The following is a 13,382-nucleotide window of genomic DNA, read 5'->3' on the forward strand; positions in this document are numbered from 1 at the left end:
AAATTCCAGTTCACAGCGACAAATTTACCGCCATTTTCTAAAAACTTAAAATCAAAGTAAAAGGAATCAGCACAAGACCATTTATCCAGTGTGCACAGAACTTATCAAGATGATAATCCATTTTGCTTCAGGATAGGGATGCCCCGATACCATTTTTTTCACACTGAGTACGAGTATTTTAATTTGTGTACTTGCCGATACCGAGTACCGATACGATACTTCTACCACAAAAATAACTAGGCTAAAAATGCAATGAAAAATGCAATGAATTGGAAGACAGGTCTTATTTGCAACAGATAAATTCAATAAAAATAAATAAAATGAGTAGAATAACTATTTTAACAAAAATCTTTCTAATCTTTCTGTGTAAATAAAAAGTCTCCACACTGGCATTATCTTCACATTTAAGAAAATATCAAACATATAACATATCAATGAACCATCATATCGCGGCTCCAGTGCGTCGAGAAAACGGTGAAATCCTTCGTCTTCTCCAGCTGACAGTGGCTGGTCATCCAGCTCTGTATAACGGGTTAGAGCCTCCGTTATTTTAACTTGTCTCTTGTTATTGTCTGTGGCTTTTGCAGAACCTGAGCTAATGTTGGCTGTTGTGGTCTTGCAGTAGCATTAGCAAACTCCGTATACTCAGCTTTATGATGCGTCTTGATGTTTTACCAAGTTGCTGGTATTAAACAACGTATTCTCCTTTACTCTTGACACCTTAGCAGAACATAGCTTGCAGTCTGTCTTGCTTCTGTTGTCGTCAGAATTGCAGAATTATAGGAAAGCAGAGCGATGGAGCCGTGCACCTGTGTTCGAGGCTTGACGCCGCCCCCAGGAATTTAGCAGCCGGACTGTCCAATCAAAGATGAGATTCACCGGCGTGTCATACTTTTGTAACTTGAGATGTGCATTACCGTAACTCCATAAACGTTTGGTACACTTCAAACAATGTGAACCGTTTCTGAAAGTAGAAAGCGGGAGCTTTCTGGCAACCTACAGTATGATAGACGGGACATCAGATGACGCTGCGCTCAGGCAGCAGCAGAGCTGCCGGCCGACGTCTCCAGGAGAAAATCCTGTTTCATGTGTCGTCTCTTCAGCGGAATCAGACGTTACAGCTGCGTTTAAACTGCTCGTTACTTAGCCGATGACTAAGAGATGACCAGCCGACGCATCACACCGGGGACGGGACGTTTTCAAAGAGAATGGCTCACTGGTGGAGATGTTGGATTGGTTGTTTGCTGTATCTTGCGGGTTAACATGACGCTGCTGATCGTCAGAGATGTCAAGGATAAGAAATCAAACGGTGGAGACAAAAACTGTTTCCGTACCAGACTGTAAATATGTTTGTTTCTGCTGTAAAGTTGGACATTTTAACACGAATGTCAGTGGAGATAAACCCACTGATGGATCCAGATTAGTGGTCAGTAGAGGACCTGTTGGTTTCCTTAGCTCCGCATCAACCTGGAAGTTAGATGGTTGGTACTTGGTACCAGACATCGTGGACAGCCTTGGTGAGTTTTAAAGAGCAGTTTCTGAGGTATTTGAGCCTTCCTCTCAGAAGAAAAAACCCAGTGAAACGTGCCCTCCAACAAACGCCGGAAAATATGTTGCATCAACCACCTGAAAAAAATACTTGCATTTAACAGTTTTTGGTTTTTAAAAATGATTCAGGTCTCATATTGACGGAGATTATTAAAAGAAACATGAACACCATGATGCCTTTTAAGAGTTTGTGCCGTACGTTCTGATCCACCACAGGAACCGGGCGTGTGATGACATAAGCAACTAATAATCATTTGTTTGCAACTAGTATTGTTAATGTTTGTTTTCTTCCCCTGTCTGCAGATATATTAGTGGTTAGTATCATGATATGGTAAAAACCTTTATCCATGACGTACAGTATGTATGTTTTAATCTTGCAGCAGATGTTAGTTATCTTAATGTATGTGTGTGTGTGTGTGTGTGTGTGTGTGTGTGTGTGTGTGTGTGTGTGTGTGTGTGTGTGTGTGTGTGTGTGTGTGTGTGTGTGTGTGTGTGTGTGTGTGTGTGTGTGTGTGTGTGTGTGTGTGTGTGTGTGTGTGTGTGTGTGTGTGTGTGTGTGTGTGTGTGCACAAACAGATTAAAACACATTTACTTTCTTTATCCATGTTAACAGATACTAACAGAACAAGTGCAATCATGTACAATGAAATAAAAGAAGTGAAAATAAAATAAATAATAATATAAAATAAATAATAATAAAAAAAGACGAGAGAGAAAAATAAGAAATACAGAAAGGTTAACAGAGGGTGTTCATAGGTTTGTTAATGCTTCTGTTACTAGCGACCAGCGGTCACTGAACTGGTTAGTTTTTAGCCTCAATCTTGCTGTAATTTTCTCCATCACATACACATGTCTTCTCCTCTCTCTCCAGTGTGTCATGCTTGGGGACTCTGGTTTCAGCCAGTTGACTGTTATCATTTTTTTGCCCACTAAAAGCAGAATTCTCAGTAGAGAAGCCAGATCTCTCTCCATGAGCTCTGTAAGAATTTAATATTGTCATTGATTTTTGTCGACAACGTCGTGGATTATTCATTACTCATCATCCAACTGAAGTAAAAATGTGACGTTCGGCATATTTCTCCACAGCTTCGGTGAGTCTGTAGCTAAAGGAGCAGCCGACTTTGCTAAATGGCTTCTTAACTGCCGATCAAATTTAAGTGGCCAGTATTTACAAATGTGAACGACAATGACATGAAACGTCTTGCACTCCCTTCTTAATGGCAATTGGACAACCTGGACTGATTTGGGCGCCTTTATGGTGACAGCTGATGTGTTGCCTCGTAGCTTTAGGAGTATATATCAGTGTTTACCAAATGTATTCTGCAATACAGATGAAACTGGTGATATATGTTGAAATGAGGATGTGATGATGAACGAGCCTGAGCTGCGGTGTGTTTGTGTGTCCTCAGCGTCCTCCGCGGAGCGGCAGCAGGTCCTGGGAGCTCTGGAGCGTCTGCAGGCCAAACTGGTGCAGAGTGAGGAGTGGAGCCAGAGCGACGTCCTGGGGAACCTGCAGGAGACGCTGCAGAGCCCGCTGTTCAACCACATCCTGACCCTGCAGCACTCCATCAGGCAGCTGCGACACCAGGTGAGCCCCGGCCGAGGGCCGCGCCCCGAGCCGGGTCTGGAACCCGCTGATGGGTTCAGGAGACTCGCCTCACAGGCGGGTTCAGGGTTCTTGTCCTGTTGGGATTCCCAGGAAACCCAAGGTGGAAAATGGAGCCAAAAGTTCAGAAAGCTCATCACCACTATTATTATGACTGGGAATGACTATTATTATGACTGGGAACTAATTATAACTGGTATTATGACTGTCCTGTTGGGATTCCCAGGAAACCCAAACAGGTAGAAATTGTAGCCAAAAGTTCAGAAAGCTCATCACCATGTTCAGAGAAAAGTGCTGTGGAGAGAAAACCAACCAGCAGGTTCAAGCTCCCGACCAGCAGTCTAAAACTAGAGATGCACCAATCAGGATTTTGAGGGCAGATCACCGATAACCAATCACCAAAATCAGTATCTTCCGATCCCGATATTGTCGATCACAGGTCACAGCAAGAAATCCATAAATTCTTCAATATTGTTGTCTCATGTACATGACACTGACATTATATTATTAGGTATAACAATTAGGAGATGAGAAAGGAACATGAATTGACTGTTTTATTTCAGGCTGAGGCAATAGCCCCTTTCACACAGAGATTCCGCAATATTGGTGTAAAGAAGTCCTGCCAATACGCCGCCTTTGTTGGTTCACACAGAACCATACAACGCCGGCATAACGCCGCTCCCGTCTGTAAATTCACACAGCATGCCGGCGTTCCGCAATCAGAGGCGTGACGACAGCGTCAGTCCGACCGTCATGTCAGCGGCATGCCGGCTGTGTCATTCACACAGACCCCGTTTCGTCTCTGTGACGGCTCTGTGACTACCTCCGCTGCCGGCTTATTGGTGGGGCCACTTGGCCCCCCCATTCCGCCTCCGTGACTTTCACACAGAACAGCGAGGCGGCTTAAAGGCGCAACGTTCCCGCCTCGAACTGGCTGTGTGAAAGGGGCTAATATTTCACCCTCTAGAGACGACTTAGACTCAGTAACAAAGAGTAAGTGTAGTTTACCAGCTTCAGCTTTCCTGTGGTAATAATTATGTACAACATGTCACCAACACAGACAACAGCAACATGTCACTCTCTAAAAGTTGATACAAGTTGTAAACAATAAACCTTAGTTTTCCTGTGGAAAAAGGAATTAAATCTTAAAATAAATTATGAATTATTAACCTTTTGTGAAAGTTTTAGCGATAGCATCCGCCGCGTGTGAGAAAACTCTTGTGAGTGAAACTCTTCACACTAGAGCTCCACATGTCACTCGTGAAGCGACCGACACGACTGTCGTCCTGCGTGAGGCCTTGGACCGTATATAGTCTGGTAAAACTCCGGCGGACATTCATCAGTGAAAGTTGGCAGCGCATACCGGGATCCGAGCAGCTAACGACGCGTTTAAACCCGATGTCTTCTACAACGACAAACGGCTGATGGTCAAGGCTTATGAATTCATTACCTTACGATGTAGTTCTTTATTTTTCTTGCTGTCGTTTCTAGGTCTCTGTTACGTTCAGCTGAGTTAGCGGCGTTGCTGCACGCTTCTGTTGTTTTTCTGCCTTAGCAGCAGCCAACCTTGACAACATAATATACTCCTTCGTGTGAGAAACTTTCAAATGTCTAATCAGCTTCGTTGTGTTAAAATTATTTTGTAACATTCCTCCTCAGGAGTATTTTTCTTTGCACACACTTTGCAAGCTGCAGATTTATTGTCCTATTCGGACATTGTACAACTATGTGGGAGCGCACGCGCTGGCGGACGGTTTGTTGTTGTAAACGTCATCAGATCCGCGTGCTTTGAACTATTATTTTGAGATCGCCGATCAAAACCAATAGGGCCATTATCAGCCGATACTGATGGGTTGCCGATCGATCGGTGCATCTCTACCAAAAGCCTGCCAGCGTGTCCCGCCGGCCAGGGACCTGCTGACATGTATGTTGGATCCAGGTGAGCCGCCAGCAGGACTGAAGGGGTTAGGTGGGACAGGTGAAGCCCCGCCCAGGTGTCCCGCTCCGCGTCCTGACATCAGGAGCGTCTCTTCATCTGTATTCCACTTCCGTTTGCGCTGACGTTGACTCTTTACAATAAACAATCTGCTGCCAAATTAAGATAATGGCAGTAACGGACGGCGGGCTTCATATTCTAAGTGCTGCGAAGGTCAGAGTGAGTCTATGAAGGCGTCACTGAGCTGCTGGATGAAGCGGGAGCTTCGCTTCCTCTCGCTCTTTATTTATCCCCCCCCCACCTCCCCCGCTGCTCTGCGGATCTATCAAGCTTTAATATCTGGTGTCCCGGTTTGAGTAACGGCCTTGTCGAGGCCGTATTGATGAAATGGCTCGGGAACCTGCTACGTCAGCCCGGCCTGAATAAGCCGCAGACTGATAAGTTTCCACAATGTGAGAGTAAAGGTCATTAATACATTACCTGAGCAGAGAAAGAGCCCGTGGAGCAATATATCGATTTTCTTTTTCCCTCCCCACTTACCCCCGGCCCCTCACCTTCATTTTTTTCCTCCACGTTTCTTTAGTGGACCGCGTCCTTGCATTTATGGCGTCCTCTTCACCAGGGCTGCAGCTGTGAGTCCTGTAGCGCGTGGGGACCGTCTTCATTCAGGACATTTATCCACAACGGGACACAGGAAACATTTCAAATGCTGTAAAGCGACACATTTGACCCTTTCATGCACACCAGGAGCTCATTAGAGTTTTCACTACAAGAAAAAGCCCACGATACGCTCAACAGCCCACCAGCATCTCGAAAAAATGATCATTTCAATAAACCTGCAAAGCTTAGAAGCTCCCACATGTCCAGAAGACCCAACAACATATTAAAAACCTCTCAAGTATGTCCGGAGACCCGCAGTATTGCAAAAACCAAACAATACAAACAGAAAATCCACCGTGTAAATTTGCCCCCACCAACATAAAAAACCCAACATGTTCTTAGAGCCCAGCAACAGGTTGTGATTACCAAACGAACGTCAGAAAATCCACCAATCTTTAGTGAAAAGCCTTCAACGATTCAGAAAATCCACACAAAACTCAGCGAAGTGTTCAGACAATCTACAGTAGGGATGGAATCGAGAACTGGTTCTTGTTCAGAACCGGTTCCCAGTGTTTCAATTCCTTGGAATCGTTTGTATATTTTTCAAACGATTCCCTTTTCGATTCCAGTGAGCATAGTGACGTCATCAGGCATGTTGCGTAAGCCAGCAGACGTAGAGACGTATAGTAGACATGGCGCCCAAGCATTACAGACATACGAAAGTCTGGTTATATTTCAGTAAAAAAGACGACAACAGGGTAACTTGCAATACTTACTAAGTGAATATTTCGTCAAAGGGAGGAAATGCTACCAACATGCAAAATTATTTGCACACACAGCAGCAATAATGATCAAGGAATGTTGCGTTTTCCAGCAGCATCTGCAACGTTAGCATGTCCTTGGCTAATAAAACTGCAATTAACTAATTAACTAGTGAACACTCACTATCACATTAGCGCCATTTGCCTCATTGTTGTCCTTTTTTTCCAAATGGGAAGCGATAAGGGAATTGTTAAAGAACCGAATCGGTAAGCAGAATCGAAAATGGAATTGGAATCGTAAAAATGGTATCAATTTCCATCCCTAATCTACAATCTGCTCAAAATCCCACCAGCGCGTTGAGAAAACCACGAGAGGTTCAGAAAACATGTCTAGAGCAACCAGACATGGATAAAAGCTTCTGATAATTAGGCTTCTCTGTTGAATCATGGCACTGCGACCGTCGCATTAATACAAATTTATATATCACATATCACAACATCTGTAACTCTCTTAAAACAAACCAACGTTGGATCGATCACTTCCTGCAGGTATAAAACATCAAGTATACTTTACATGGTGCTCTTTAGAAGTTTGCTGAGGTATGGAACCCTTTTTTATTAGTTATTTATAATATTTATAAAGTTATTTTATAATTAAGTTTGTTGTGAAAACCCACCAGTACGGTTAGAATCCCCCCAATGTCTGAGGATACTCACCAACAGGTTCAAGAAAGCCCATTCATATGTTCATAAAAAAAGAAGACATCCGGGGTATTGGGGCGGGGGGGGGGGGGGGGGGGGTAAGGCCTGTGCATCTTCCAACAAGACTATACCGAACCGCAGCCGTAACAAAATAAGTCTTTTGTAGCATTTTTGTTTGAAGAAGATAACATGCTGGTAAGTTGCTACTTGCTACAAACACTAACCGGTTAGCAGGTTAAAGCTAAGACTCCACAGATTGAAATTGTGTAAGTATGATCACTTGGAGACAAAAAGCTTTCCTTTGTACAGTCCAAATCTGAATTAAGTCTTACCTTTGGCATTTCACCATCAGAAATCCGATTTCAGTGGGAAGCTACATTATATTAATGGAATTCCAGGTCTCTGTGAAAGCTGATTATGTTTCTCTCTGTTACTGTAAGAAGCAACAAGCAGTCGCACCAAGTCACTGGTTTGTGACTGTGGGTATGACTGGGAACTGATTAAGACTGGTATTATTACTGGAAACTGATAATGATTAGCTCTGATTATGACTGTTACTGATTATGACTGGTAATATGACTGGGAACTGATTTTGACTGATATTAATTATGACTGGGAGCCGATTATGACTGGGAACTAATTATGACTGGGAACTGATTCTGACTGGTATTATTACTGGGAACTGATATTGACTGATATTGATTATGATGACTGGTATCATGACTGGGAACTTATTATGACTGGTATTAATTACGACTGTTACTGATTACTACTGGTATTATGACTGACTGGGAACTAATTATGACTGGTATTATGACTGGGAACTGAGAATGACTGGGAACTTATTATGACAATCCTTCAAATCCACCAGGCTGTTCCTGAGATACCAGCTTGTACATTGTATATAGATATTATGTTACTTACCTGACACCCCCCCACCCCTCCCCACCCACCTTCCTCTTCAGTTGAGCAGCATGCCTCCTGACACCTGCAGAGACTTCAGTTTCTCCAAAAAGGGTCAGCTGATCATGAGCACCGTTGATCCCGCCGGCATCTCAACCCCAACCACCCTCTCCACATCCTCCTCCATCCGGACCAATAACTCGTCAGCACCAGTTCATCAGACTCCGCCCTCACCCGACGTCCTACAGAAGTGGATTCGCCATGAAGCGAAGGTGGGCCGAGTTACAATTTACACACAGATAAAACAGATGGTGCAGCTTTGAACTCAGTGCATTTGTGTTTGTATGCGTGTCATGGCCAGGGCCGCCAGATGGAGCGGGTCAGCTTGACCCGGCCCCTCTCTGGTGGGTTGGGCTTCAGCGTGGTCGGTCTGAATCCCATGGGAACCAGCAGCCAGGGCGTCTTCGTCAAAAACATCCAGCCCGGAGGAGTTGCTCACAGGTACACCTGCACACCTTTGTTCCCTCCTCAGATGGTGCTGAAGATGTTAGGACAACCAGAGTAACAGCTAAAAACCTGCAAAGGACAGCTACAAAACCAAGAGCACAAGCATTTGAACACAAACACGTCGTATCAGCTGTTGAGCACGGTGGCGGAGGGGTAGTGATAGGGGTCCGAGCAGAGAAACTGCTGGAACTTTCTTTTTATGGGGATATTTTTATTATTTCCCCTTTCTGATGGCTCCAAAAACTGTACATCATACAGCCATCTAGGGCTGGGCGATATGGACCAAAAGTCATATCTCGATATTTTCTAGCTGAATGGCGATACTCGATATATATCGATATTTTTCCTGTGCCATAATTGGGGTTTCCCCCAAAGCATTATAGCATAGCATCTCTGTTAGCTTCATTTTTTCTGAGGCAAACCCTTAAAAAAACAGTCAGTTTTAATACAAAGCCTCGTGCCAAATGTCACACAGGTACCTTTATTAACAGAGGTCTGCACAATATCAAAATGTATAAAACAAATGCAACAAAAATAAACTGCCTGCATATATAGAATAAAAATGCTTCTTGAATAAAATAAAACAAATATCCCTTTCCTGCATAACAATTAAATTAAAATACACTGTAATTAATACAATGTAGACAGTAACAGGCAGACTTTTCCACTGAGGTTGCACAGTTGTGCAAATAACAAAACATTTGTGCAAATCTCAAATAAAACATTCAAGTCAATTTGTCACAAAATAAGCTATATCAAAATCATAAAAAAATAAATAATTAAAAATCGATATAAACAATATTGTCTCGTACCATATCGCGTTTGAAAATATATCGATATATATTAAAATCTCGATATATCGCCCAGCCCTACAGCCATCAAACCAGAGATACAAACAACTACACTTACAGTGTACAAGCAGGCCTCTAGATGGCACTATAATCCAAAATCAGTGAAGCTTTGCTAGACATTTTTCTAGGGCTGAAACGATTCCTCGAATAATTTGAGTAATTCGATTACAAAATATGATCGAGGAATTTTCTCTGCCTCGAGGAATTGTTTAATTTTGCAGCTCAAAGCAGGTATTTCGCCCGGACTACATTTAATGCGGTACAGCGTGCTGACGCCGCGCGCGTAAAGAAAGAAGAAAGAGGCGGTGGATGTTTGGTTTTTGTAACATGCCATGCTCAGGCGGGAGACACATGTAGCTCAGTGCTTAACTTTTATTTTCAATCCATGCTAAATTCTTCTGGTCCGTTCTCCTATATGTTCCCCCTCTAACCCGGTATATACATAGGTTCCTCTAAACATCTGTTCCCGGTACAGTTTTAACTAAAAGAAAAGGCAGAAAATGTCAGAAAAATAAAAACGTAATAAAGCTAACTGGGTAGTTTTCAGTTTTAGCTCTGTAGTCATTGATGGATAAAACATCAAGCAGCACTGGTGCCTAATGTGCTCCAATACAGCAGCTCTCATAATTCTATTTTGAACAATGCCAAAACTCAAAATCTTATACTTTAACTTAAAACTTAACTAGAACTTAAAATGTGCTTGACACAAATGAAAGTTCAATTGAAACACATGGGAAAAAGACCTAACCTTTTAAGTTATGTGTGTTATCAGGTGTAATGGCATTTTTAGGTTAGAAATAAGAACATTTCTTGGTAAGATCCTTAGTTTTTTGAGTGAAGGCGATGAATTTGGTCAACTGGTGTAAGTTCAGGGTTTTTAAATGCACAGCCATGAACCTACTGTATTACATAATTTAGTCTTAGTCTTTCCGATGCAAATTTTGTGAAATTTTATCCGTAGACGGAGTACAACTCATACATGCGAAGAGCTCATGAACCAACTTGATAAAACAATCTCCACGCGGCCTTTAGATGTAGGCAGAGCTGTCGGCGGTGGTTGGCAGATGCCGATCAGATTTCAGATGCCAATATTTAGAAAAGTTTAAGAGCAGAGGCGCCATAACAGGGTAAACCTTAACAGGTTTAGGATTTTGCGCATATCTTGAGAGTTTGATTCTATGTATTTGTCAAATCTTATGTCTTTTATAATAAAATGTCTGATGCATTAGTGTTTGAGAGACAGAGACAGCGAAAGGTCCGGCCCTTTAGGCCTGTATGGTCAGTATCTTCAGCAAAAATGTCAGCTGCTCTGACGTTGTCTGGTCGTGCTGCAGGGACGGGCGACTCCAGGAGCGGGACCAGATCCTGGTGGTCAACGGCAGTCCATTGGAGCCGGGCATCAGCCACCAGGAGGCGCTGAAGCTCCTGCAGCAGCCCGGGGAGAGGGTGGAGCTTGTAGTTGCCCGGGACCGCCCCCTTGACGCAGCGCCGCCGTTCTCCACGCCCATCAGCATGGTATTTCCATTTTTAACAATTACAATGTTTCCATCACGAGGATTTTGAATCTGCATGTTGGCGCTTTTCAGAGACCCAGAACATGAGCCCGAGCAAAGGGTGGGGGGGTGGTCTGCCCCGCCCAGGGGATCATGTTGTATCCTCCCTGCAGCGTACAGTAGCTCTATAGCAGCATATCTAGGATACTCTGTTTCAGACCAGCTGCTCTAGTCTGGTCCTGCAGCTGCAGCTACAACTACTGACTCTAACACACTAGAGTTTACACTAACTAGAGGTTTACTAACACCAACTAGAGGTTTACTAACACTAACTAGAGGTTTACTAACACCAACTAGAGGTTTACTAACACCAACTAGAGGTTTACTAACACCAACTAGATGTTTACTAACACTAACTAGAGGTTTACTAAACACTAACTAGAGGTTTACTAAAGACTAACTAGAGGTTTACTAACACCAACTAGATGTTTACTAACACCAACTAGAGGTTTACTAAACACTAACTAGAGGTTTACTAACACTAACCAGAGGTTTACAAAACAGAACGGTTTTAAAGGTGGAGGTGGTGTCAACCTCCTTAACCCAGACTGGTAGCTGGAAGAAGGACAGAAACTTCCTCAGGTAGTTTGAGGAACTTCCAGAAGGTTCTTGTGGTCTGAAAGCACCTGGTAGGAGCAGGTCTACTCTGGGTCCCATTACAGCTTGGCTGGTGTCAGTTTGTGTTTGGTTCATGTTCGTTTTAGAAATCAGTGCAGCTTTTTTCCTTCCTTACTTCATTGGCTTATTTGAACCCTGGAGTAAAGCAGAAAGGATGTCTCACTGCTGTACGTTTCTCTTCTTTGTTGTCTTCTTTCCCGATGCTCTTCTTCTTCCATTGTCATGCATCACAGCTTTGAGTAAAAACCCAACATGAAGTACATGAAAACGTCAGTTTTTTTGGGAAATATGACTTCTGGCAGAACGTCATTGCGGGGTATTTACAGAAATCACACAGATAACCAAAACAAAGCGACTTGAAAAGCCAGGCGTCTGTGAAGCTCCATAGGTCTGTAGTTTGAACACACATCGCTGTGTTGATATGGTTTATCAGTTTCCAGAAGTTTTTCCAACATATTCACTCCAGCAACTTCTCTACATAAATGCAACTCAAACATCAAACTATTTGTTTTCCTTCACCCAATGTGGCCATCATTGTTACATGTTTGATAGTTTTTGGTTAAATCACCCTCGAGGGACCGCCAGCTCCGGCTCTCATTGACTGCTATTATACTGGAGATCTGAAATTTGCTTTGAAAATCTTAAATAATATGAAGTATGTTGATTGGAACTACACCGGCGTGTTGAGCAGAAGCGCATGCTGCTCGCAGCTCAAGAACAAGAAAGGTTTGTCTGAGAACTAATTTCCAGTTTACCTTTTTAAGTTTTCCGGACACAAAAATGCAGCATGTTTACCGCCCCTACTCCACCCTTTGAAACAATGTGGTCACCATGGCAACCAGTGGCCCAGCAGCCCCGGCTCCAAGAGTTGAATATCTGAAATGTAAAATATACTTGAGAAACCAGAATTAAATCCTCACTTTCCTCCTTTAAATCGCCTCGTCCACAGATACGTCGGTCTGATTATCAGGAACATTGTCCCCCCAAGTAAAATTTGACCAATTTATGGTCTACTGCAGGTTCCAGCGAAGTACCAAAATAAAAGAACTGCACACACCATTCCAGGTCTGATAAGAAGACTTCTGAGGTAACTGAGGGTCAGTTTGGGTCCATGTTTTTGGATCAGAGTGAGACCTCCCCTTTATGAGGACGTGCAAGTCTGCTGACTTTGACTCTGATGATTTTTACGACCCCAGATTCGATAGGAAATCACATTAATGCTGTACTTGCAGTTGCACTCTTGATGATATGTATTTAAGTCCGAGAGGGGGCCCGATCAATGAACTTGTCGACATTACCCCTGGGGGTGGGGGTGGGGAATAAAACGATGACATCACTGTCTGTCAGTGTATTGCAAAGTCGGAGGTTGTGCTGTATATTTTGATTACTCATTAAAACATGTATGATTATGTTGGGATCCTCTCTTTTGATCGTGTATGTTTTTGTGCAAAAACAAGAAAAAAATGATCCGATTACTGCAATACACTAGGGAAAGACATCAGCTATGGTCTTAGAGAAGCAACTGTTGCTGCACATCAATCTGGAAAGGGTTATAAAACCATTTCCAGACTAACATTGTGATGTCTCCACCCAGGCACACTGATCAACCATTCATTTTGTTTGGGGGGGGTTTAATGACTAGCTCTGCAGGAGAGTATAAGAGATGATTGTTATTTTTCAAGAACTGGACAACAGGATTAGTTACTAAAGAAAAAAAAACACTCTTGCAACGCTACTCATGTTCTTGTGAATCTGTGTTTAACAGTCGTACAGATTGAGGTTTACCTCACGGCTCCG

General features: G+C 43.1%; 1 protein-coding gene across 5 annotated transcripts in view; it reads left to right on the top strand.

The window, feature by feature from the left end:
• patj (PATJ crumbs cell polarity complex component) overlaps positions 1-13,382 on the top strand; it is a 128,095-nt gene that overhangs the window by 6,552 nt on the left and 108,161 nt on the right. For all 5 annotated transcript variants that reach the window (XM_061738106.1, XM_061738109.1, XM_061738110.1 and 2 more), the window contains exons 3-6: positions 2,958-3,136; positions 8,119-8,328; positions 8,418-8,557; positions 10,749-10,929. In XM_061738106.1, coding sequence (XP_061594090.1) covers positions 2,958-3,136; positions 8,119-8,328; positions 8,418-8,557; positions 10,749-10,929 — 710 coding nt within the window. The remainder of the gene's footprint in view (positions 1-2,957; positions 3,137-8,118; positions 8,329-8,417; positions 8,558-10,748; positions 10,930-13,382) is intronic.

Source organism: Cololabis saira, chromosome 13 (assembly GCF_033807715.1).
Source record: "Cololabis saira isolate AMF1-May2022 chromosome 13, fColSai1.1, whole genome shotgun sequence".
Lineage (NCBI taxonomy): Eukaryota > Metazoa > Chordata > Actinopteri > Beloniformes > Belonidae > Cololabis > Cololabis saira.